This window comes from Acromyrmex echinatior, chromosome 3 (genome assembly GCF_024713525.1).
Source record: "Acromyrmex echinatior isolate Ae372 chromosome 3, ASM2471352v2, whole genome shotgun sequence".
Classification (NCBI taxonomy): Eukaryota; Metazoa; Arthropoda; class Insecta; order Hymenoptera; family Formicidae; genus Acromyrmex; species Acromyrmex echinatior.
In genome coordinates this window covers 6,720,276-6,747,593 of record NC_141854.1, presented here as the reverse complement: position 1 = coordinate 6,747,593, position 27,318 = coordinate 6,720,276, and the positions used below count along the sequence as shown (strand labels likewise).

General features: G+C 26.5%; 2 protein-coding genes and 1 long non-coding RNA gene across 8 annotated transcripts in view; 1 reads left to right on the top strand and 2 right to left on the bottom strand.

Moving 5' to 3' along the window:
• The window catches only part of RhoGEF3 (Rho guanine nucleotide exchange factor 3), a 253,411-nt gene that overhangs the window by 41,795 nt on the left and 184,298 nt on the right, over positions 1–27,318 (top strand). The gene's annotated exons all lie outside the window — the stretch shown is intronic.
• The window catches only part of LOC105151800 (lysosomal acid glucosylceramidase), a 41,751-nt gene continuing 17,692 nt past the window's right edge, over positions 3,260–27,318 (bottom strand). For 4 of the 5 annotated variants that reach the window (XM_011065713.2, XM_011065715.2, XM_011065714.2 and 1 more), the window contains 9 exons: positions 14,846–14,945; positions 8,703–8,924; positions 8,300–8,438; positions 7,993–8,146; positions 6,538–6,698; positions 5,938–6,344; positions 3,810–4,038; positions 3,531–3,644; positions 3,260–3,412 (listed from right to left, as the gene is read on the bottom strand). In XM_011065713.2, coding sequence (XP_011064015.1) covers positions 3,313–3,412; positions 3,531–3,644; positions 3,810–4,038; positions 5,938–6,344; positions 6,538–6,698; positions 7,993–8,146; positions 8,300–8,438; positions 8,703–8,924; positions 14,846–14,888 — 1,569 coding nt within the window. In that variant the 5' untranslated portion in view covers positions 14,889–14,945 and the 3' untranslated portion in view covers positions 3,260–3,312. Of the gene's footprint in view, positions 3,413–3,530; positions 3,645–3,809; positions 4,039–5,937; positions 6,345–6,537; positions 6,699–7,992; positions 8,147–8,299; positions 8,439–8,702; positions 8,925–14,845; positions 14,946–18,409; positions 18,585–27,318 lie in introns of those variants that run through there. The other variant, XM_011065718.2, reaches the window with a different exon arrangement.
• On the bottom strand, positions 10,486–13,491 carry LOC147910173 (uncharacterized). The gene is made up of 2 exons (XR_015544395.1): positions 11,599–13,491; positions 10,486–11,525 (listed from the first exon to the last, which is right to left on the bottom strand). It is a non-coding gene; the product is annotated as an uncharacterized LOC147910173 (long non-coding RNA).

Here is a 27,318-nt window from a genome sequence, read left to right as displayed (position 1 = left end):
TTTAACTTAAAGACATAGTGGATTTTCTAAGACATGTAAATGTTAAAATTAACACAAAATGTTCATTTTAACATTTTTGCATGTCTCAGAAAGTCCACTATACGTCTTTAAGTTAAAATTAATATTTTTTTTTTACAGTGTATATACTAACTATTAATAAATATTAAATATTATTATAGCTTATTTATTAATATTTCACGCTTGTGTATGCATGTTTTATTTGATTTATCGTTTTATTCTATGTTCTCAAAACTTTATACTTACTGTTCGATTATTATTTTTTCATGTAAAAAATACTTTAATTATTTTCACAAAAATTTACTCTCTAAATTTTTTAAAAGCGGAATCTTACTCTGAAAGCCAATCCTAAAAAAAATTTATCGTAAGATCATAAGCATATTAACTAATCATAGTTGAACATTCTAAAACACAAGACTGCATTTTTAATTGAGATTTGTTTACGGCTTTACGAATTTACGATTAAATTTTTTCTACTTGTAATGACCTTAAAGAAAAGATTAAGCTAGCTTGAAAAAGAGTAACTCAATTTTCAATATTTAAGAGTAACATTTAAAGTAAAATATATTATAGTTTTTAAATTTAAAAATTGACAAATGTACTAAGGATTTATTACAAAAGGTTTTTGGTTCATTAAATTCAAATTCGATATAAAAAATTAAAAATTAAAAACGGCAGATCCAATATGTATATAAATTTCACTCTAGAATTTTTAAAGAATCCTCTAAAAATTTTTTTGATTGCCAAGCGCCTATTGGATCTATCATTTTAAATTTTAAAATTCTGATATCAAATTTAAATTCAACGAATAAAAAAATTTTGTAATATATATAAATTTGTAATATATATATATATATATATATATATATATATATATAAGTTATATAATAAATTTATATAATAAATTCTTTATAATAAATCCTTAATAAATTTATCAATTTTTAAATTGGCATTACGTAGCGAACGAAAAGTCATTATAATGATTTTAAAACAATCATGTTTTGAACAAGAAATACAGTGATATATGATAAGTCTTAGGGAAGACCGGGGTTTCATTGGTTTTTACAATTTCAGCATTAGATTTTAAACAATTCATTATTATGGTTAAAATATATCAATATGATAGAGATAATTTTTCTCTACATTTCATGCCAGTAACGATTCTATACACTGTATAGTTTTTTGCAATAAATGAAATATGGACATGCTGCATTGTAGTTAACTTGCCCTAATATGTGGGATAAATTGGTACATATTACGTTATAAATTGCCCCTATAATAAATTTTATATTAAATTAACAAAAACATAATAGAAAAGTAATAGAAAATTAGAAAGTAGATATGTACTTTTTAATAAAAATTGTATCTTTCAAAGTTATTTTGTAATAATCAAATAGCAAAATGTTACAGAAAAATAAGTGTAAATTATTTTAATTCTACTTCATTTTAATATAGAAATATTACACAAAATATAAAGCGTTTTGACATAGTTAAATTGTAATTAAATGTTAACACATACAGCGACTTAACCAAATCTTTTCTTATGATATGAGTCAGCACTCCCTTCCTATACACATTCGATTTTAATTACTTTATTATAACAAATTATCATTTTTACTCGTAAAAATATTGTATTGTACATTGATAAACACTTTTCTTTTAATAATATATCGCTTAGATTTGTTTTCGCAAGCCGAAGGACATTAATACGAAATGTTCACAAAAATTTACTTGTGCTTTTGAATCAGACTTTTTTTTTTTTCTATTGTAATACTTGTTTGATTTAAATGAAACTTAGAGAGAAGTATCTATATTGTAAAAGAAATGTTTTGTAGTAACTTTTTCATTGTTCCTCATAAATACATAAACGGAACAATGTCAATTTGCCTCTTTTTTATGCCCAACGAGCCCAAGAGTCTCCCTAAAGAAAAGCTATAAGATTTGAATAATAGACCTACTTGCCTTTTAAAGATCTCTATAAAGTATTTGTAAGATTATTAAAAAAAAGAAAAAGATCATACAGACCATTATTTAGCTAGGTGTTTTTAGTATTAAAAAAAAGAAATGCGCAAAATACGAATGATCTATCGTGTGTAGAGAATTAAGAGACTAAAATAATTCATGACCTAAATATGAGAATCGTTAACTTTCAGTCAAAATTTGATATTAAATTAATATACACATATATATTATATATACAAAGTGTCCTGAATTTATATGGTCAAACTTCAGGAGAAAGTGTGTAGGGAATTAATAACTAAGAAAAAAGTTCTTCAGAGATATATATTCGCTTTTGCTTCGTTTTGGAGAAAATCGCAAAAAAATAGTTTTTGTACTTATTTATTACTTATTCATTCACACTTATTTATTGACATTATTGTCGCTTGCTTAATGCAGATTTCAAAATGTTGGCCTCTTACAGCAATGAACACATTGCATCTTGTATGGATAGTTCGTGTTACAGTCAAACACTCGATCATAATCTCAACGTAATGATTCGTCAATCTCATTCTTCTGTCTGGAATTGGTGTGCAAACATGCGAGAGTACTCTCGCACTGTCTTTAAAGCATTATCGTTAAAGTCGTATAAAAAAAACAATAATATTCTGCTTTAAAAATAATAATATTTCGTACATTGAAAAAAAATATAGTCAATTTTAATTAATATTTAGTTGAATAGTACCAATTAAATATTTATTAAATATAAAGATATATATTTATTTGATACAAGAAATGTTAATTTGTGTGATTTAATAATCTTTTTTATTTACTGAACTGAAATATTTATTTACTGTAAGTAAATGTTTAATTGGCAGTATTGAACTAAATATTTATTAAAATTGACTATACTTTTTTCTTAATATAAAATTACGTTTCTGCGATTTTCTTCAAAACGAATATATCTCTGAAGGACTTATTTTTAGTTTATTGATCCCTTACGCACTTCCGAAGTTTGGCCATTTAAATTCGTATATTTAAATTCATATATGTGTATATTATGTGTGTGTGTGTATATGTGTATATATATATATATATATATATATATAATATAGATAAAATATATATACATATATATTTTATCTCAAAACATATGATTGCGTGCCAATTACATTCGGACTTTCAATACAATCACTCTGAAATATTAATAATCCCTCTCCCCCCCTCAAATTTAAATAGATAGATCTTAAAAGAATTCTTTGTAAAGAACTCTGTAAAACGATTTAAGTGTTCACATCACGTATTATGTGTATCTATCAATATATTACATTACAGCGGATTTATATTTCAACTACATCACCAATATTTCATGGTATTTAAGGACTTTGCGAGGATTTTAAGTTTTGTTGTTCCTTTCTTTGGATCGTGGATCAAAATTTCTTTGTCCTCTTCGTTCCTGAAAAAAATAAAAGTAGATATATAAGATTTTTATTATAATGAGATAATGTGCAGTTTTCTAATTCATATATTTATATATGATTTATTATTAGAAATTTATGTAAGGTTAAACTCACAAATTTAAGATCACCAATACGGTACCACCATCAGGCGTGGAAAATGCAATGTTTCGCATATTCGCGATATGCTGCGATTTTATGCCAATTCTCTTGCTGCCAGGTGGGACATATCTATTTAAGAAAAACGCTTAATTAATAGAAATATTGGTAAAACACAGTAGACAGATATTAAATGTAACTATTTTACAAATTATTACGTTTTTACGAGTTTTTACAAGTTAGGTTTTATGTAATGTTATAAGTATCAATTGAGGTACAAAGGTATAGTGTACGGACTTTGAAAAATGTCCAATTGCATAGAACATCGGTTGTTTATAGAATTCATTGGCAGTGCTGTTGATTATTATTGGAGAATCAACAAAATTGTTGATCCAATTGGGTCCACCATTCGTATCTAAAGCAATGTTCCAGTCGATCCAAGCGGACACCCAGTGCGACATAGTTTCGATGATATTCGCTGCGTACAATTCGGCACGTTTCCACGATCCCAGTATCACTTTTTGCTCTATAAATAATTATATATTATTCATTAAAGACATGCATACGATAAATTTTAGCCCTTATTTGTACTTCATAAAAACCATTAGAGTAAAGCGATGTTTAATAGAGATACGTTAACAGAAATTTTCAAATTGTATAAAATATTGAGGTTACACAGTGTATTCAATTAAAATTATTTAAAACATACAAAACATATATTGATGCAATAGTTTACATTTTGTATGTTTAACGAAATATACTATATGTGATTAAAATTGAGCAATATTCAGAACACCGTAACTCGGTGAAAAATCATTGCAGACGAACAATCAAAAAAACATTTGAAAGCTTAAAATCTTTACTTTTTTGAAATCAGTAATTGATATGTCAATCTGACTGATTCTTTACGGAGGTACATAGACACAAGTGGATATCCGTCAAATCTGAAAATTTTGTATTATATAAATTTTACGAAAGTTTCTGGCGTGAAATAAAAATTATATAAAAATGCGGTTTACAAAAGAGTGAATCTTTACCTTCAATTTGCTTTTCATCGAATTATTCAACATTTTTTTTCACCAAGTTATTCGAGAGTTGTAGCAAAAGTGATCATCTTTGCTTCAATAACTCAGTGAAAAAAAAATCATATAATGCTTAATAAAAAAACAAATTAAAGGTTCAAGATTACTTTTTCGATTGCTATAAATTTTTATGTGATTTTTACTTCAAGCTATAAATCTTTGTAAGTTTGTACAAAATTTTGATATCCATTATCGATTTCAAAAGTACAGATTTCAAGTTTTCAAATTTTTTTGATTGTTTGTCTGTGATGATTTTTTATCGAATTATGGTGTTCCGAATATTGCGCAATTTAGAACGTGTTCGAAAGTGTTTCTTATTTTTTAATGAGTAATATATAATTATATACGTTTTAAATGTTTATATGTTATATATGTTTATATATGAATATTATATATTTGTGCATGAAAATTTTTTATTCATTTTTTATCCAATTTTTTTATCGGTTTATAATGATAATTTCTGTCTCTATGTAGAAAAACTTGTAAAAATAAAACGATCTTCGAATAGTTATGAAAATATCTAAAGTATCCACTTTTACGAGGCTTATATTTTTTGTTTTTAAATGAAAAAAAATAAATCCATAATAAACATATATATAAACATGCAGAATTCTTTTTTGTTTTGATATTACAGAATAAAACTTAAAGCAATAAAACTTAGCAAAAATTTTTATAAAAAATTGTTATAAAAGGTTGTAAAGGATTAGGAGGAAAGACATATTTTTAACATATACATGTCCCATGGGTTGTTGAAATTAATCAGCTATTTTTAAACGCACATAGAAATAAAAAAATAAAATATTTTTTAATAGAGGACATTTGGCGGTTTTATTTACATGTAAAGTAAAAACGATCGAACATATTTGTATCATTTAATTAAATGTTTGTAAAAGTACTAAATATCATTAATCTCAATGACATGTATTTTAGAACATTTAAAAGAATTTTATTTAACATTTCTTTTATCAAGAGAGATGTTAAATTTCCGAAATATATATTATTACGATTACCAATATTTGACATTTTTATAAACATTTGTTAAATGACATAAGTATATTCGATTGGTTTTACTTTACATGTAAAACTAACAAAGTCTTCTGTTAAAAAATACCTTAGTTTTTCTATTTTCTACGTGTAAAAATGATAGTCTAGTTTAATTTTAACAACTTGCTTTGAGACATGCTGTATTATGTATCAAAAAATACAAAATAATTGAAAAATATAAAATCAAAAATATAAATAGTAGAGAAATTTTGTGTTTAATTTTGTTGTCAAAACTACTAGTTTCATCAAAGAAGCAAAAAAAAATTAATATAAAAATGAAAACAGAAATCTTTACCAACCTTCGAAAACTCCAGCGCAAGCTTCCGTGTATAATATTGACTGCTCTGGAAACAGCTTTTTTATTTCATCCAAGACACTCGGACTGATAAAATGATCAAAATAAAAATGGACCGCGGTTCCAGAAACAATATCTCTTGCTCTTTTATCTTCAAATATTGTTTTTGGCCAATCAGGAATCGATAGTCTGGTATCATCCAATATGAAGATCTTGATATGTTCGAAATTATTTTTCTTTAAGGTTGGCGCCAAGTAATTGATAATCCAGTCACGTTCTTCCTCGGCTGTCCATGCCATTGCGTTGATAGACATATTATTACTTAGCGGAATATACTTGTAATTTTCTGGTTCATTCTGAGGCGTTGTAGCCCAAAATTCTAAACCATTATGACGATAAGCCTTGAAAAATCTATAAAAATATAAAATGATTTATAAAATAATATGTTTCAAATATCTCGGGAAATTTTACGTAATTGTAACGTTGTTTCATATATATGAAAATGAATCGTGCAGTGTAGTAGCAAATCAGAATATTTTGATTAACTATTATGAAAGAGAATAAGGAGAATATAACTTAATAAAAATATTTTAACGGTAGTTACTTTACGAAATAATCTGCCCATAGTTGTCGATATTCTGGACGTAATTTAGTATCAATCGTCCAAGAGTTCTTAGTTTTCATCCATGGACTGGCGCTCCATGGTGCAGTCAACAACTTAATTTTCCCTTTTTTTATTTTTTGAGCTCGCTTTATTATCGGTATCTATTGATAATTAAGATTTCTATTAATAATTTAATAAATGTATATACATTGTGTATATATTGTGTAATTGATAATTATATTATTCACTTAAGGATCGACGTTTTGGTTATTTCTAACAGTATCAGTTAAACAATTAGTCAGAAAAAATTAATATCAGACAATATCATTTAAAAAATTATGATACTTTTAATTCGTGAATACGCTTATATTTTAATTATTATATAAAAAGACAAAACAAATAATTTGAATTATAATAATTGGTGCAGTTTTGTTATTTGCTGCAGTTTTATCAATAAAACTATTATAAGTCTTTTAACTTTTAACTTTTAAACGAGTAAGTGAATCCAAATAAACTTTTATATAGATATTTATTATTGTTTTATTATCGGTTCTTTTTTTTTTTTTTTTTTAGTATATACAGACTATTCTCGATTTAAACTGTCAAACTTAAAGCATAGGATCTGAAAACAAATAAAATTTTCCTCTGAAAATTTGCTTACAAATGTTTTATTTAAGAGATAATAAATAATGTCGAAATATTTTAATTTCGTTTGCTTTGAAGCAAAAAGCGTATGAAGTACCTGTTATTGACTTTTAATCACGAGGAATAATACAAGTATGTGAAAAAATTATGCACAATATTATTAATCAGTCAGTCGATCGTTCTCTTATTAATAGATACAATATTCTTCTAATAGCTGAAAGCTATTATTATAAACAGAACATTCAATAATCACATTTTGATTATTATAAAGTATTAATGGAGATAATTTAGGTTATTTTGACATTATTCATTCCTATTATAGAACTGTAATTTAAGAAGTCTATATTTTTTAAATAATTTGACAGTAAACTTACAGAGAAAAATTTTGTTTGTTTCCTAAATTTATTTTTGGCGGTTTGACAGTCCTATACACACACACAAACACACACACACACACACACACACACACACACACACACACATATAAATGTTACTTCTCAAATTTGTAAATAAGTATCATAAAAGCAATTTTACATAAGAGAGAGACAAAAGAAAATTGTCAAGACAAATAAAAAATTAAATAACTTTTAAATTAATAAGAGAGTTGGGCTCAAATTTTGCACAGATATTCCGACAAAATGGCGGAACAATTTGAAATTTGTATATTTTTGGTTTTTTGATGTGACACATCCTTAATTTTAGAAATACAAACACATTTTCTTTGATATGCCTATCGATATCCGAAAAAAATGAACTATTTGTCTTATCAGATATATAAACAGTTGAAATATTAATCAATAAATGACTAACCTTGAAAAGATTATCCTCTACTTGTAATTCGAAGTGTTGAAGCGAAGTATCATTTTCTACCATTGCATAAGTGTAAGGTCTCATTGAGAAATCACAGCCACCCATGGGCGTTCTTATGAAATTGTAATTGATACCATGCGGACCAAAGTAGCTTCTAGAAGTTGAAAATTGAACGTGAAATTAACTTTTAAGAGAAGTCGCTACGAATTTTCTAGATATGTTAACTGTGTTGAATGAATTAGCAAAATTCTTTTGAAATTAAATTGTTGAAATGAAATTGAATTGATTTTCATGTAATTCATTATACCTCAATAAGTGCTCGGATACCTCGAGCGTTAGTTCATGAATGTTCATAGCCGCTGAATCAGTTACAGCCCCACCAAATCCATAGATTTTTTGGTATACGTCTTTTCGATTTATAGTGATCTTTCCCAATGGAGCTGATTCTATATTACAAGGCATTTGAAATATAATTGTACACAAATTTGAATTGAAGGATACTAGGCTACTTTAAACCTACTCGGATAGTCTTTTAGGCCGGTATTCATAGTTTGTTCTTATCAAGATCGTTTTAAATAATATCTTAAAATGCTAATACGGTTTTCTGATTAGTTCGTGACATCTTAAGACTGTACTTAAAACAGTTTTAAAAATCAACTATGTGAATACCGGCCTTAATGATGTTTTAAGAAAACAACTTCAGTACTTACTGCCATTCAATTTATACGTTTTGTATATACCGTTTGATACGTTAAAGAGCAAACCACTTTTGCTGGATGTTATTAGGAAATATTTAAATCTATTGGATGTCCTGCTCACGTTCGGAGCTTCGTCGCAGTACGTCATATTGCAAACGCAATAATATCCATCATCTCCGCTTTCGTCTCCAAACTCCAATCGGCGTTTGATTTTGCAGCCATTTATTGACTCAACTAAAAAGAGTCCATCAAAAAGTATACTTGATTAATTGCTTCACCATTACCATTATATTATGTACGCATTTTCACATTTCTTTGCATTCTATTATTTTAATGGAGCTTCTATGGAAATTAAACGGATGACTTTATGCCAGTACATACACATACATATATAGATATCAATACATTCTAAAATTATTAAATAAAATGGAAAATTTTGCCACGTTTTTTGCATATCTTATACAATATTTTTAGTTTCGGAAAGTAAAGACATTCACATTTTTGTAAAAAAAATTGTGAAAATATAATAAACCCTGAATAAAATATATAAAACTGTGTTTAATTGTAATTTCCTTGATATGAACAATTAATTTTATTATTAAAATATTATAAAAAGTATTATGACAGTATATTAATATAAAAGTAAATTATTGTAAATTATTAAAATATACAATAGAAATATGCATTGATAGAAATAGAAAATTGCAATATAGATGAAACTATGTAAAGAAATTTTCAACTTATTTTATTCTGACCATTATTGAATATGTATGACTATATTAACTATTTTGAATATGTACGATTGAGCATCACCTAATTATCGTAAGAAATTAGAAAGATCAAAATATATTTTAATATGTAGCTTGATATATGTATAATATATCATTTTTATAACGAAACCTTTTGTGTCTATAAATATCTTTCCTTGAGACCAAATGTTAAAGAATTTACAAATTGATAAAATATCAAAGAAAATTTATTATCTTTAAAATAAAATTAAAGAATAATGTAAAGAAAATATTTCAGAAGAAGATAAAATTTAATATTATTTACATTAAATAAGAATACATTAACAAGCCAGTTTTTTGCATATGTTGCAGTGAAGTTAAGATAATAAAATGCAAATTTCAAATAAATTATCAGAAGACATAGATCTCTGGTATTAAGTTATCAATTATTATATTTTTTCACATTTATATATGATATAGTTGATTTCGAGACTTTATATAATGAAAAAAGAGTCTGATTATAGCCACCAAATGTTGAATGAAATAATTTCAACTAAATATTCATATAATATAACAATTTCATTTTTTTAATATTTAATAAGTATTATCGTTGGTAATATTTACTAAATGTTTATAAAAATAAAATTATGTTTAGTTATATTATCTGAACATTTGAAATTATTTTATTCAACATTTAGCTATAACCAGATTCTCTTTTTAGAGTATATTTCTTTCTCTCTCGTTTTTTTTTTGCTTTTAGATCTTTTTATTTTTATTTCTATTTTTGTTTTTATATCTATGTTTAATTTTTACTACTTTTATGTAGTTATAATTATTCCTTGTATTTTCTCTCTCTTTTTTTCATCTGTCTTACTAGATGGGGTGAAAAGTAACCTCCTTGACCGTCAGAATGCGCCACTACTGCAAAAAAGTTTATGGTGCCTTGTAGTCCGTTCATATTTAGGCAGACATGCCAAGTGGCAGTGCGATACTGCCCTTAGTTTTGTTTTGAGAGCTGATTGTTGTTGACGTGTTTGCGAAAACGATTTTCGTTCTCTCATAAAACATTATTTTTTGAGAGGCAAAACGGCGAAGGAAACAAAAGAAAAGTTGGATAAATATTATGTGGCTAATACTCCGTCAGATTACACCGTCAAATATTGGTTTCGAGAGTTTCGTGGTGGCCGCAACTCCACTACCGATGAAGTCCGCAGCGGCAGGCCCTCCGATGCGGTTACCGAGGAAAATGTCAAAAAAATACATGAAATGGTGTTGGCTGACCGGAAAGTGAAGGTGCGCGAGCTAGCAGATGCTACAAAGATTAGTACTGAGCGAACACGCCATATTTTGGGCGAGATTCTGCATAAGAAAAAAATTTTTTTCATTCCCAAGGAGGTTACTTTTCACCCCACCTAGTATATATTAGCACCTTACATAAATTTTGATAGCTAATTCTGATAAGTGTAATTTTATTGCGGATCTGATAATGCTACATAAATGAAATTCATTTATATATTATGTTAGTTTATATGCAACAGTATTCTATGATGTAAATTGTAATTATGAAAACAATGTTTCATAATTCATATAAAATATTTGTGATATATGCATACAATCAAAATGTTTAAAATTTAATTTAAAGATCTTATATTTTTCAATAATTTAATTGTTTTTGTTCTATCTGTTCATTTTTATATTAATTAAAAAATTTTATTTTTCTTAACTAAAAAATCTTTAAAAAATTATATTAGGTGTTGGAATTAATTCGTAGCGTTTTACAAGTGATGGGAAGTACTTTCATTAATGTATTTTTTAATGCTCATGTGAAATAAATAACATTCTTTCATTAAAAAACGCTACGAATTAATTCCAACACCTAATAAAATTTTATTTAACAATGAAAATATAACATTTGACAACCTTGTTTACCATTAGTAAATCGAGAAATATTATATTATTAAAGCTTCTTCCAGAAAGTTTGCACAGCTTTTGGCAATCAGTAACTTAAAAAATTAAATAGAAAAGTTTCTAGAGTTGATTTAAGACTTACGTATTACTGACTCTCATTTTACAAAAAATATATTCTTAAATTTTTATTAAATATTTCCTGGAAAATAATTAAATTTTTAATTTAATGCCACTCATTAATTTTTACATTGTAAACTTTCTTATATTTTTACCTTATAAATTTCCGAAATGTTTCTATATTTTCTGTAATTTTCCTTTTTTTTAAAGCGTCTGTTTAACACGTGGCTATTATCGATCTATAAGACATAATTCATGAATATTACAATAGAAAGAAACATTTTGTTAATAAATTAGACATTGTTCGCTGAAAATCAGTTTGTTTAGCAAGTGTAGAATAAACGTTGTTAAATTGGATGAAGAGAGGATCTTAGAATTTTCTTGAGAAAAATATGTATAATTATGGATACGATTCTTTATACGTAAATAATGTTTGTTGTATTTTCATAAGAAGTATGTTTTTTTTTCACTGTGATAAATTGCTTGTCATGCAAGAATTTTTTGATCCAATTTTCCAATAAAAATTAATTTTTTAGATATAATGACAATATAAGCAATGAGAATTATTCTCATTACTTGTGTTGTTATTTTTAATATCGAGAGTCCATTAATTCATATTATTTTAATTTTTTAGAATCAGGAATTTCGTTATTTTGGTTTAACTGCTCATCGCAATTTGCCTCCCTTGCTATCAAAGTTTAAAATGTTTTATTATTTTTTGACCAGACGTGCAAAATTCTTGATCTTATATTTCAAAGTTATTATATTAATTATTATTAGAGAAGAGAGAGAGAGAGAGAGAGAGAGAGAGTTGCTAGAAAATAAACGAAATAATAAGTGAATAATAATAACATTGAGATAATTAAATAATCCAAAAATCTATTCTATTAAAGACTTTTCCAGACAATATGGTTAATATAATATTATTAGGTGTTGGAATTAATTCGTAGCGTTTTTTAATGAAAGAATGTTATTTATTTCACATGAGCATTAAAAAATACATTAATGAAAGTACTTCCCATCACTTGTAAAACGCTACGAATTAATTCCAACACCTAATATATTACACAAATATTATGCCAATATCAATCTACGCAAATATTACACATGCGCGCGCGTGCAAGCAAACACACGCGCACATGACATAATTATTTACATAAATATAGGCTAATATTTAGCGAAGGTGCGAAAAATTGGAGTACATTAATTGACATTAACTGTATTGTCTGGAGCTGCTATAATACATATTAGAATTTTCTAGGACAAGTCTTATTTTTGATAACTTGCGAATACTTTGCGGGAGGAAAATATGAGATTTTTAGAAAAGTTATTTAAATACTAAATGTGATAAAGACCTATATATTTTATCGTGAAAGATATATATATATATATAAAATTAATTTTTTAGATATAATGACAATATAAGCAATGAGAATTATTCTCATTACTTGTGTTGTTATTTTTAATATCGAGAGTCCATTAATTCATATTATTTTAATTTTTTAGAATCAGGAATTTCGTTATTTTTGTTTAACTGCTCATCGCAATTTGCCTCCCTTGCTATCAAAGTTTAAAATGTTTTATTATTTTTTGACTAGACGTGCAAAATTCTTGATCTTATATTTCAAAGTTATTATATTAATTATTATTAGAGAAGAGAGAGAGAGAGAGAGAGAGAGAGAGAGTTGCTAGAAAATAAACGAAATAATAAGTGAATAATAATAACATTGAGATAATTAAATAATCCAAAAATCTATTCTATTAAAGACTTTTCCAGACAATATGGTTAATATAATATTATATTACACAAATATTATGCCAATATCAATCTACGCAAATATTACACATGCGCGCGCGTGCAAGCAAACACACGCGCACATGACATAATTATTTACATAAATATAGGCTAATATTTAGCGAAGGTGCGAAAAATTGGAGTACATTAATTGACATTAACTGTATTGTCTGGAGCTGCTATAATACATATTAGAATTTTCTAGGACAAGTCTTATTTTTGATAACTTGCGAATACTTTGCGGGAGGAAAATATGAGATTTTTAGAAAAGTTATTTAAATACTAAATGTGATAAAGACCTATATATTTTATCGTGAAAGATATATATATATATATATAATTAAAAATCTGTTTAGCTATTACACATATATATGAATAGATTATATTTTAATAGAATTACACTTTAATAGACTGTTGAGATATATGTTTACTTTTTAACCTTAATAATAATCTTCCATGCATATAATTCTTTCAAACATGAACAAATTGTATTATAATTTATGACACAAAAATTAACATAGTAAATATCAAGATATAAATTGTAAATAAAATAAACATTTTTATTTAGTAAATGTAAACAATACTAAGAATCTTTATTTTAGACCGCATATGTGAGAAACACAATCAATACTAGAAAAATGCCTATTACGATCGAAGCTGGATCTTCATTGCTTTATAATAATTCAATCTTAAATATTATTAATATACACTATATATATATATATATATATATATATATATATATATATATATACTTGTACATATACCATATTATAGTCTTTTTAGAATTGCGTGCCGAATTGTTTTTCCGGACTATAAACGCAATTAAAACTACTTTAGTAATCGCGAATTAAATTGACAAGTAATTTAATAACCATTAAACCTCGGTGATCTGATAGCTTAGGACGCTCATACGAAATACAAGAGATCCAGGTTCAAGTCCCGGCCGAGGTAATATTTTTCGCAATAAATTTATTAACAGTTTCAACATATTAACATCTTTATAATATGATGCTTGATGGTAGCATCAAATTATTAAATTGCTTGTCAATTTAATTCACGATTACTAGAGTAGTTTTAATTGCGTTTATAGTCCGGAAAAATAATTCGGCGCGCGCAATTCTAAAAAGACTACAATATGATATATATGCAAGTACATATATAGTGTATATTAGTAATTCAAGATTGAATTATTATAAAGCAATGAAGATCCAGCTTCGACCATATAATAGGCATTTTTCTAGTATTAACTCGCAAATGTAATTGCAATTATATAGTAAATATAACTATTTTTTAACATTCGCTTACTATTTAAATGGTAATAATAATTTAAAAATATATTAAGAAAAAACTGAAGATTTTTAAGCAGTATGACTACATTAATAGTACAATTGATCCTATGTGTATAGTCAAACAACAACTGTAAATACATATATAGTAGTTGTTCCAAAAAATGATTGTAAATTGTAATTAAATTATACTAATTGCAACTTTTTTTCTTTTAGTATTTATTCTATATATATATATATATATATTATATATACGTATATACATATATATATATAAAATATGTGTGTGTGTGTGTGTGTGTGTATTTTTATACTTACTTGTCGCTGCAACAGCAAGAACGAGGATAATTGCATGCTTCATTGCGAGTAACTGACGCAAAGATGTTGCGCTTGCCAACTTAAATCAATTTCTTCCGTACTAAATAAGAAAAAAAGAATCATTAACTGGTCTGTAACGTTTTGCACGATTTGTATAGCAATCGACAAAAATATATTTCAGAAAATTAAAAAATGTACGGATTAATATGTAATTAAAAAAAAAAAACAAATTTTATTGGATTTGAAAGGACCCTTCAATTATACATTTTTATATAAAAATGTTTTTAGTTAAATTAGTTGAAACTATGATGTTTTGTAGCTGAGAACATGCTCTAATCAAGTCTAAAAAGTCCCTATAATTATTTAAAAATGGATTTACAGATTTTATTGCAGCTTCATTTGAAAATTTTGGACTAATTAAATGAATTTGTTTCCTGAATACCTTGATCTGTAGTACATCGTTTATTTTTTTTTAACTATATAGACCTTTATATATTTAACCATATCTGTATTTATACTTATATGTATAATAAGTAGAAATATAATGAATAGAATGGCCTTTGCGATGTAGATACAAGGGAAGTCCGAACAAAACAAACGCTCTGGAGAAAGCAAATATTTTTTATTTTTGCTTATCTGTTTGAGATAGTACCATGAATCTCTAACTATCGAAGAAATAACCGACCGGCTACGTCATGAAAATGCAAAACATATGATTATGCTCATTTTGTGTTTGATAGAGAAATAAAATAAATTGTGTGTTTTCTTGTGATTTTTGCAAGGTACGTAGTTTAATTATTAGCAATAACTATTTCTTAACCAATGTGAATGATTCTTTGTAAGAATTCTCTGACTTTAAATGTGTATTCAGGGTTAACATTTTTCACTTGTTATTTAAACTTATTCTAACTTTTCCAAATTTGCGCCAAGTTCTTTGGGCAAAGCGAATGGCTCATCCTCTTTATCCAGTATGTAATTGCACTGAAAATACCGGAAAAGGGAGAGACTCTTTTGAGTGAACGAAAGGCACATGATTGTTTACATCTCACTTTTGTTTTTTTTCCACAACGCAGTATGATATGTTCTGAAAAGTACACCGATCCATCATTCGAAGACTAGAGATTTGTTCGCATCGTATGAGTGCATTGGAGTGAGTAGGAGCTATGATAGGAGCATATTGGAGCATGTTGGAGCATGCGACACGAACAAACCTTAGATGCAGTCTAATGCAGTCAGTGTACCAAATGGGTCATGAAAGCTGCTCTAGATATAAAGAATCAGATAGCTACTTTTGTGATGACTGCCGACGCTGATTTTGATTTTTTTAATTCCATCATTATTGCTCGAGTGACCCTGTTCATTTTACTCAAGGAGGTCGGGCAAAGCGGATGGTTTCTCTTTTTTTACGTTTTGACTAAAAAAATATTTAAATATTAAAGTTTTTTAATTTAATTTAATTTTATTTCAAAGTTCCTTCCATTAATAGAATTATTAGAATAAAAAAGATTTCTGATCTTAATTTTAACTGTGTCATTTATCTTCCCAAACTTTAACACATCCGCTTTGCCTGGACTTCCTCTATACATACTGAGAGAAAACGAAATAGTTATTGGCAATTATAATAATTTATAATAATTTATCAATTTTGAAATTATAATATATGTAATTATATATAGTTTTACAGAGCAATAGCAATTAATGATATTCAACATTATAAAAATATAGTTATGGCAATAATATTTGTGTACTATTAATTGATTGCGAAATAGCGACTCAACTACATTAAATAGTTATTTAGATCTAATATACATATAAGATATAACAAATTAACAAATATATTTTTCAATAATTAAGATTAGAAACATATTATATAATATTTTTCTAGTTTTAGATAATATATTTTAAAAATAAAACATAATGTTTTAGTTTTAAGAACTAATTTATAATCATTGTTGAGATAATTTTAAAAAATACATAAAACTTTTTACTAAAGTCGCTCACTCGCGACCAATACATTACCAATACTTCCATCAGAGATGCAGTGAAGTTTAATTTTTCCTAACAAAAAAAACCACTCAGCAATAAAAGACGTAGCATTATAAGACTTTTTACTGATATTATAATAAAATGGTTCATTTAATTCAAAGACAAAATTAAATGAGAAATAAATTTCTGGAAAAGTTTATTAAAATTTGATATCGTTACAACAATGTGTAACAAAAAATTTTAATAAGAACAATAAATAAATTAAATGGACTAAGAAAATGTAGTAATATTAATCATTTGTATTATAGAAAATGGTTACTATTACTATATTTTCTTAGTTTATAGCTTATTTATTGTTCTTATTATAACTTTATGATACATAATCGAGACGTTATTTGTCCTGAATTTCTAGTTCCTGATATGATTTTTTTTATTGATATACATCTATTCCATTTCTCCTCTCGCGCACGTATACTATGACATAAACTTGTTTAATAATTTGATCACATGTATGATTATACGATATCCGTGATTAACTGTATAAATGCTTATGCAGTTAACAAAATAAATATATACTGTCCATAATAAAGATGTTTTTTTCAGTATAATTTGATTTAAAATAATTTTCAAATTATTACTACAGCAAAATCTATCCATTTATTATAATTATGCCTATAGAGATTTTTTATTAGCATCTCATAAATTACAAAATATCACAGTTTTAAATAATTTAAATGAAACCATTTTTCATATTAGTATGAGATTCCCATGCGAAGTTTTTTAATCTTCTTCAAAATAAGCTTAGTCTGCTGTAATACACTTATTATTGGTCCATTTCTGCTAAAAATGATTCTCAAAATTGTTTTTCAAGGTATTCACAAACGTTCTCCTCAAATTTTGTTTAATATTTCGATATCATCAAACTTGCGTTTCTTTAAATTTTTTTAGCTTTGGGATAATTGTATAAATAAAGAAGCGCACAAAACTAATTTTAAATCGATGAATATAAAAGTTGTTCTTATCTCGTCCTCAATAAATATGTTGAACAGATTGAGGTAAGTGAGTGAATGCATTATTAAGTATTTATATTCGCTTATTAATAATAAAGCTATCCTGAAAATTTTGTGCTATTATGCTCATATATTATTTTCAGCGAATCAAATATTTACCAATTTTATTTTTACCAATTTTGAAATAAAATTTAATGCCAAAATATGTTGTTGCTCAGTACACATTGTTTTTTAATATTGCAAAAATTGTCACGAAAAAAATATTTAATTAATTTTTTATTAGTTTACTATACAAACTGATAATACGCAAACACGCCAATTTAAAAATATCATTTGTCCAAATTTGCGAACACCAACTTGTGCTATCATAATGACGAGTGTGCGGGAATGCACCGCGCGGAAAGATTCGAATGAGAGAACGGCACACGGTTGATATGATACACGACAGTAAAGAGAACTCCGTTTCTTTGTAATTTAACAAAAGAATTTTTCTTTAATATGCTCAGTTACAAATTCAGAAAATATAATTAATTAAATATTAGATTAACAGAATATTAAATGCGGTCACCTTTTCCAAATTGTATTTGGAATCACGGTGATGGAAAATCTCGGCGATTTTCTCGGCACTTCTCGAAAAGATTCGTTTTATAGCGGTTTTCACTAAGCGGTTAGCACGGCGGTTTTACGAAGCGATATAGTAGCGAGACTATGACTCTAAGAAGTCTAAGAAGGAGGAACGGCGAGAAGCATTTATTGCTTTCGGCCTGGGCTTTCTTCTTGGGAGAAATCCAATAAAATTTTTTTGCCACAATCGTAATTATTACGTGGCATTGGTTGTACAAAATTGATTGGCGCTTTGAATTCTTTTCTAACGACGTTCAACGTAACAGTCATGCGCGACAGAAAATCCGTGCGTGGGATTGGTGACGTATTCGTCGGAGCGCGGCGCTCGCGTGCGCGAATTGAATTATTCTAGAACTTTCGATTGTCCGTTGCCGGTGCCTGTTTGCGTGTATCGAATTGTTTTGAAAAGACTAAAGAACGACGAATCCCTGATTTTGACGAGGCTTAAGATCAGGCTCGAGATGAAATCACGAGCTCACCTTATGCGTGCGTTCAATAACAATTACTGTCGGTCGATCGAAAGAGTTCTTACTTTTTTCCGAATTACCGATCTCAAACAACGAGCATTTATGATATTTTTTTAAATATATGAGGGGATGATTTAAATATATGAATGAAATTTTTTTGTATAAATCAACATTGATAAATGTACTTATTGACAAGTGAAGGTGTCTGTTCAAGTCCTACACAATAGGTTCGTAACAGTTATTTCCGTAGTTCTTATAATGCTGTTCGAAAAGATAGTAGCGAGTAGCGTTATGCAACGCATAGTGCGAGTTCATGAGTTTATCTAATTTCTTGCAAAAATTACAAAATATTAAAACTGTCGAAATATTGTGTATGTACGGTTTGAAAAAAAAAACGCTTTCAAAGTGCAGCACTCGGTACTATTTGTTTAAGAAACAATAACTACAGAAATAACTATAGCGAATCCAATTGTATGGATCTGAATAGACACCTCCATTTGTCACTCACAAGTATAAAAATCTACCAACGATTTGTACTTACACAAAAAAAGGTCTTATTCATTTTGAACTACTCCTGTATACTCATATACGTATGTATGTATATATATTATATATACATATATTAGGTCGGAGAAAAAGTTTTTTTGTATTTAAAAAAATTTTTTTGCAAAAAGTTTTTCATTTGTTGCAAAATTTTATAATTATATCATTCGCTAGAGCAAAGTTTCAGCTTTAAGAATCTGTTTTTTAAATTGCGGATGATTTTTATCGGAGTTATAAGCAATTAAAGTTAGAATGCTCCTTTACTTAATTCACAAATAACTCAATAACAAAAATTCATAGAAATATTTAAAAAAAAGTGCTTTTGTAAGGAAAGCGTCAAGCTTTCACGATAGGTAGTCGAAAACTTTCGTAAATTTTTTTTTAACATGTGAGAGAACTCTAAAGTGAAAAGAAAATTTTTCATTTTTTTCAGCTTGTAGTTTTTTAAATGTAAAAATTATCAAACTCACAGAAACTCAAAAAATATAGTAACCTTTTTAAGAAAGCAGATAATAAGTAGTAGTTTCAAACTTTAAAATCCTTTTTTTAAATTTGAATTTCGTTCATTTTTGCCGAAGATATTGTATATACAATTTTGAATTAAAAAATACGAAGAAAGTTTTTCCCTGATCCAGTATATATATATGAATATTTTTTTAAATTAATCACATATAATGTAGATTTTATATATATATATATATATATATATATATATATATATATATATACGAGTTTTTGAAACGATTACATGCAATGGAATTTAAGTACGCAAATATATAATATCAATTTTTTTATTTCTATATTTATTCTTTTATAAATCACATTTTGTTTGAAAAAAATCTTGATTCGATTTTTTACTGTAATTAAAGAAAACTTATCTTTTTCTTAATTATTTATTATATCACAACTTTTGCTGCACCATATGTATGACTGATATTAATTTATTGAAAACATTGAATTCTATAAATAAATTCTTTTATGTAAATTGTAAAATTCTTTTTAAGAACATTCTTCTCTCTGTGTTTATCTCAATTATATTCATAAGTCTTCTTATCTTAATCATTTGTATGTTACTATAAAGCGTTTCATGAGAAAGTAACATAAAATAATCAGACATTTAAAGAAATTTATTACTTTCATACTGTGAATGATAAACTTAATTTTGTATTGCTTTACTTTTAAGATATGAATGTACATTATATATAGGGTAACTCCGGTATATACGCCGTACCTATCAAAAACTTAATTTATTAAATATTATTTACTATGTTTAAAGTAAACAAATTATATCAATCTATGCATTTTGTACGCTTTGGGCATAAATCCCGTCTGTTAACAATGCCATATATCCTAAAAAGAGAGATATACAAGACAATAAATTAAACAAAGAATACAAGAGCAAAGTACTTGTATTTTGTTATACAACATACTTTACTATTTCTCTACATTCATGTATCACGAAATAACCGTCGAAGTTTTTTGCACGTCCTACAATCATTTTATGTAGATTATAATTTATAGTGGCGCTTAACACAGTGACAAATTGATTCAACTCACAATAATTTTATTAATATTAACAGTAAAAAACTGAAATCATAACACAATATCAATATAACATAAAGACATAACAGAGCAGTTGCGAGAAAATTACTCCCATTCCTTCTATTTTTTCTAACTTCTGCGATGTAATCTCAGCGCGGCGTACTTGCTGGAGTTACTATATATAATATATATATATATATATATATATATATATATATACATACATACTCTATATATAGTAATACTATATATAAAGTGATTCAAAATTTGAAGATAATAAAATTGTAACATAAAAGTTTGTAAAAAATTAAATAACAAAAGCAGGGATTCGGATCGAAAGATTTTTTTTAATTTAGTTCCGGTGTAGGTTTAATAAAATATCGAATAAATATTCCGGTTACTTGATTAGTGAAGAAAATCGAAAAGTTAAAAATTACAATTTTTTAAGATTTTTTCGATTATGTAGTTACTCGCGAGATAAGAGAGTAGTTAAATTTAAAATTACTTTTTTTCTATATTTATTCTATTAAACTCAGGGCTCGGTAAAATAACTGATATGATTTATTTAAAATAAAAAATAGGTCACAAGAAATTATTTAAAATATAAAATAGGACCTGAAAATACATTAATTTATTTAGAATATAGAATAACTTTTATTTAAATAGAAAAATAATTTGTCTTTTATTTTAAATAAGTTTTTGAAGGCAATTTTTTATTTTAAAAGAAATTGATTTCATAAACTTACTTAAAATATAAAATAAAAAATTGTACTTTAAATAAACGTTTCAAATAGTATTGTAAATACAAAATATTTTAATGATTTTGTTTATTTAAATATATGAATATATATTTATAAGTATAACGTTTCAGTTTTTTTATAACTATAGCCTATAATTAATATTTAATAGTATTAACCCTTTGCGTACCACAGGTGGAAAATTGAAACATGAATCATATATGGGTATATCTTGTATCCCACACATGCTATACTTCATCATAAATATACTATAATTTAATTACTCATCGTTATTTTTATTTGTAACGAATCGGTAACATAATTGATTCTTCAATTTCTTTAAAATAAAAAATATAAAATAGGTTTTCCAGAAAATTATTTAAAATACAAAATCGATAAAAAACGGATACAACTTATTTAAAATATTAAATAAAAAATAAATCAAAAGAAGTTATTTAAAATAATAAATACGTAAATAACGTCTTAATTTTTTTAAATTTAAAATACATATTTGAAATAAATTTATTTGAGATAAGACCGAGCCCTGATTACGCGCCCGCGCGCGTGTGTGTATATATAGAACGAAATAAAAATATATTATAGAAAAATATATTATTTAGCACACACGTGCTTTATACATGTACTTTGTGTACATATGATATGCAAGGATTTGAATCACAATGTGACGATAATATGAACTCATCCTTTTCATGTGTCCATAAATTAGCTGTACTAATTTAGAGATTATTTTCTTTCTTTAATGGAAGGAGAAAGACAAATAATTCATTAATTGAACTAATCAGTTCAAGATATAAAGAATAGATTTTATTTTTAGATGTGTAGATTAAGAATCGGAAAAAGAACAAAAAAAAATTAAACCAAAAATGATTTTATTGAGTTAGTTATAATTTTGATATTATCTGAGAGAATCCTATTTGCCTACAGTATCGTTTGCGCATCAAAATGAAATTGCCTACATGCACTTTTGCGCACAAATAAAAGTTTCAGATATGAAGTCATGTTTGCCTATATCTATAGGAAAGAATTATATATGTATTCAATGCTATTACTCCTCGATTTAGAATAAAATAAGATAAGATAAGATAAATAAGATATAAAGCCAATCGTATTTATTTTTTAAAAAAGAATATTTTCTTCTTAAATGAAAAATTCGAAAATCTATATAAGAATAAAATATTCTTGATGCTATTTCATTAATTTTCTTAATAAAAAAATTTAGGTTAGATACAATAAATATTTAACATTAAGGGGATCTTAAAGTCGTCTGTATTACCAACTAAATCATATAATTTTTATATAACGAATATTTTTTTTCTCTTTCCGATTCGAAAATCCTTTTTCAGGATTAAATAGTATACGCATTAATACGTATTTATGAGGTAGAATTTATGCAAAAACGGCATAAATAAAAGTTTTGAAATTTATATTTATAATTTTTCATCATTTTTTAGTATAACATAGCATCTCTCAAGCTGTCAAATCAACATTGTGTATGACAACATTTGCTTGATACGAAAGTTTTGCTATCTTTACTTACGAAATAGTAACTCACAAACACACATAGTTTGTACGTGAACAAGTAACGTCGAGTTCTTAAAATTAGACTTACACGCTTTATTGCAACGAATTTGTTATACGAAAATTGCGACATGAATTTGCAACGTGCGTATCACAGGTTGCGTGAAATATTGATGCGGTAGTATATAAAGACATGTCGATGCGCTGGAAAAATAGCGATCTCACCATGACTTCATCAGAGTTTCACTTTAGGATTCCTTTAAACACCGATCTAAAGGAAATTTCTTATTCCATACGAAATTTGCAGAATGTTAGTAATCTTACATTTTTCGGCAATTAGGCTCAGCCGAAACTTGAACTCAGGATCTCTTGTTTCGTGTATCTTTCAGCTAGCGCACTACACCACTAAAGCTTCGCTGCCATACTATATCATTACATATATGTATAACACTGGATAGACTATTCTAAACGTAAGAATATATAAACCTAAATTTATATGTGTTATACTCGTCTCAAGACAAGAAGTCCATCTTATTTTATTCGAGGGGAATAGAATAAAAATTATTAATTTAATCTTAATATAAATTATAATTTTATATTTATACTGCATATAGTTGAGATAAGATTAAGTAGAATAGAATAAAAATTATTAATTTAATCTTAATATAAATTATAATTTTATATTTATACTGCATATAGTTGAGATAAGATTAAGTACGTCAAGAATTTTTTTTCTCGATATTAGAAATCCTTTCTGAGAGTGTACATGTATTATTGCTTACAACTCGATTGTTACAACGATTGTTACATGTATTATTCATTGTTTTAAAAACACAAATTCTGTTTTAAAATACAAATTTTTTACTTTGAAAACAAAAATTCTTTGTTTTAAAACAAATTCTTTACTTTAAAACACAAATCCTCTGCATTAAAAATACAAATTATTTTCTTACTTAACTTAACCTTAATTTTATATTATATTTGCACAAAAGTGCTCGTAGACAGTGATGGATTAATGCAAACAAGGCATTTGTCTAAGGCAGCAAGTTTTTGAAGACAGAAAATTTTCATATAGTTGAGATAAATTTTTAATTTTTTAATTTAACATTTTTACATGAGTTATACCAAGCATATTTTATCAGAAACGATATATTAAACACACAGTTAAAAATATATTATATTTATATTACTTATTAAGGATTATTAAATGTTTTTATCAGCTAATACAAATCATTTTTTTAATCCAGTTTCCCTTTTATCAAATTTATAAATTAATGAAGCCACCTAAGAGAGGTAAAATGCTTCATAAGCAATTGAGCTGTAGGCAATCGACCTGTAGACAATAATACATGTAGGCAAATGTGATTTCGTCTCTGAAATTTTTATTTGTACGTAAAAGTGCTTGTAGGCAATCGGACTGTATAGGAAATAATTTTTGTGCGCAAATGTCAACAAAAGTAATGTAGACAATCGAGCTGTAGGCAATCGATTTGTAGGCAAAAGGAGTCATCTCTTATTAACTTTATAGAATTTAGTTTCAGTTTCGGTTCACCAAAAAAAAAGGGCTATAGAACGGTTTTCGATTTCAATTCCGGATCTCTGAATAAAAAATGCCATTTTCTTTTTTATAAAACAGTTTTTTAAGTGTAAGAATTTAAAATGTACCAGACTTAAATGTTGTTTAAAAAATTATTTGTTCATCTAATGTCTGATTATGTTTAGAAAACATATGTTTCGAAAGACATATGTGCGGCCTGACCTATATGGTATCTCAAAGAAGGTCACCAACTGTTTACATAAGCGATCTGAAGTATTTTCTCAGTCTCAGCGCTGTTCACCAGTTACACTTTTAGCTATTGTGCCTTTATCTTAGCAAGAAAATTAGTCTTCTTAATAAGCTTTGAAAGATTAGTAAGCTTTTAGTTCGAGTAACACACATTTTATACCAAACAAGTGGCCTATTTTAGGTCAGATCATTAAAAAAAAAAGAGATTTAATCTAAAGCTAAGTCAGGTTTCGTACCAAACGTTTAGCAAAGGGCTTAAATAATCCAAAATCAAAACCTTATTATATACAATAATAGATGTTAACTTTGCAATCAGTGATACTAAATATTGTCGCTGTACACATACTATCATGTATGTGGTACGTGTGATACAAAGGACTTTTTAATGAATGTTTAGGATTGTTTGTACCTTAAATATATATACTTAAAAACTACTTTATTTAAAAAAATAATATGTACTTTCATTATTTATAATTTTTCACGAACTTTCACGCTACAATCTTATATCCTCAAATTTTGGAATATCTTATATATATGCTATACATATAATAGATAACGTAATAGATAGATAATTCATACATAAATTTGTGCCAATGAATAATGACAGATGTTTTTAACGTATGTAACCATTACATTAACCATTATATTAGGTGTTGGAATTAATTCGTAGCGTTTTTTAATGAAAGAATGTTATTTATTTCACATGAGCATTAAAAAATACATTAATGAAAGTACTTCCCATCACTTGTAAAACGCTACGAATTAATTCCAACACCTAATATTAATAATGATAATGTTGAAGAGACTGTAACAAAGCCTCTAGTTCAATTATAATCATATATTTTATAAAAGTATCTTACTTAAAATTTTTTGTTTGTACTGTATTACAGATGTCCTTTTTCATATATTAAAAGAATTTTTTATATAATATATTAAAATAATTGTTTAATAATTATTTTAAATTTTGACTTCGATCCGTGTTGATTGTTTTCGTAGTTTGTCCTTTAATTTTTTTGTATTATGATGATCTGTTCTCTTTTTACTCTTTTTATTCTTTAATTTATATTATTATTATTCGCAATAAGTACTTTACAGGTTTTTAAATGCTTCTAATTAAATGTGAAGGGATTATTAATATTTCAAATTGATTGTGTGTGTGTGTGTGTGTGTGTGTGTGTGTGTATGTGTGTTGAAAGTAGGGATGTTTCAAAAATATCATTACTCTTTTAATATTTGACATTTGCGTTGAAACTTTGAGTTTTCATGAGTTTTCGTTGTAAGATTTGTGATAACAATTTCAAAATAAAAAATTATCTTTATTGTATTCTCTTTTCTTTTTTTTTTTACAATTGTCACTTGGAAAATTTTTAGAGACGTAACTACTCTCGCAATATATCGAAGACTGTCTCTGCAGTCTGAGGGTTTTCTTTTATAAGGTTCCAATAGAGTCTAATCTTATTCTAAAGTCTCACTTCTATTCTTAGAGGCAAAGTCCTAAGGTAGGTTGGTGGACTATGGTCACATTATAAGGTTCGAAAATGAGTCTAAATAGAATCTAGTCTCACTTCTATTCTTATCTTAGAGGCAAAGTCCTAAGGTAGGTTGGTGAACTATGGTCACAATAGAATCTAGTCTCACTTCTATTCTTATCTTAGAGGCAAAGTCCTAAGGTAGGTTGGTGGACTATGGTCACATCGTATTGTAGCATATCAGATTTAAAACCTAGATATCAGTTAATTCGATACAAACGCTGTTTCCAAAATTCACTATCAGTCTATCATAGTCTATCAGCAGCCAACATTAAAAGACTATTTAAGTTTATGTGCAGTATAGATGTGCAGTAAGTATACGTGCAGTATAGATTTTCAATACTAGCAGCGAATTTTGGAACATACAACCAAAAAAAAGTAGGAAAATTAAAGAGAGGCGACAATTATGTGTGAAGGAACAGACTTTGATATTTCGTAATCATTTCAATTATCATATCATCATATTGGTATTACGTATTTTGTTTTATATCGAAAATTTGTTCTCTTCCGCACAGATTCCTAATTGAAAGTCCTAAAGTAATTGCGCAATTATATGTTCTGAGTTAAATTTATTTATAAGAATACATATGTATAGGAAATGGAAGAGTTACTTTTTCGTTACTTTTACAGTTACTTTTTATAATAATTTTCTACATAAATGAAGTTTTCTGGAGGAGCAGCTCAGTATTAGTATACTATTTTTAATAAAA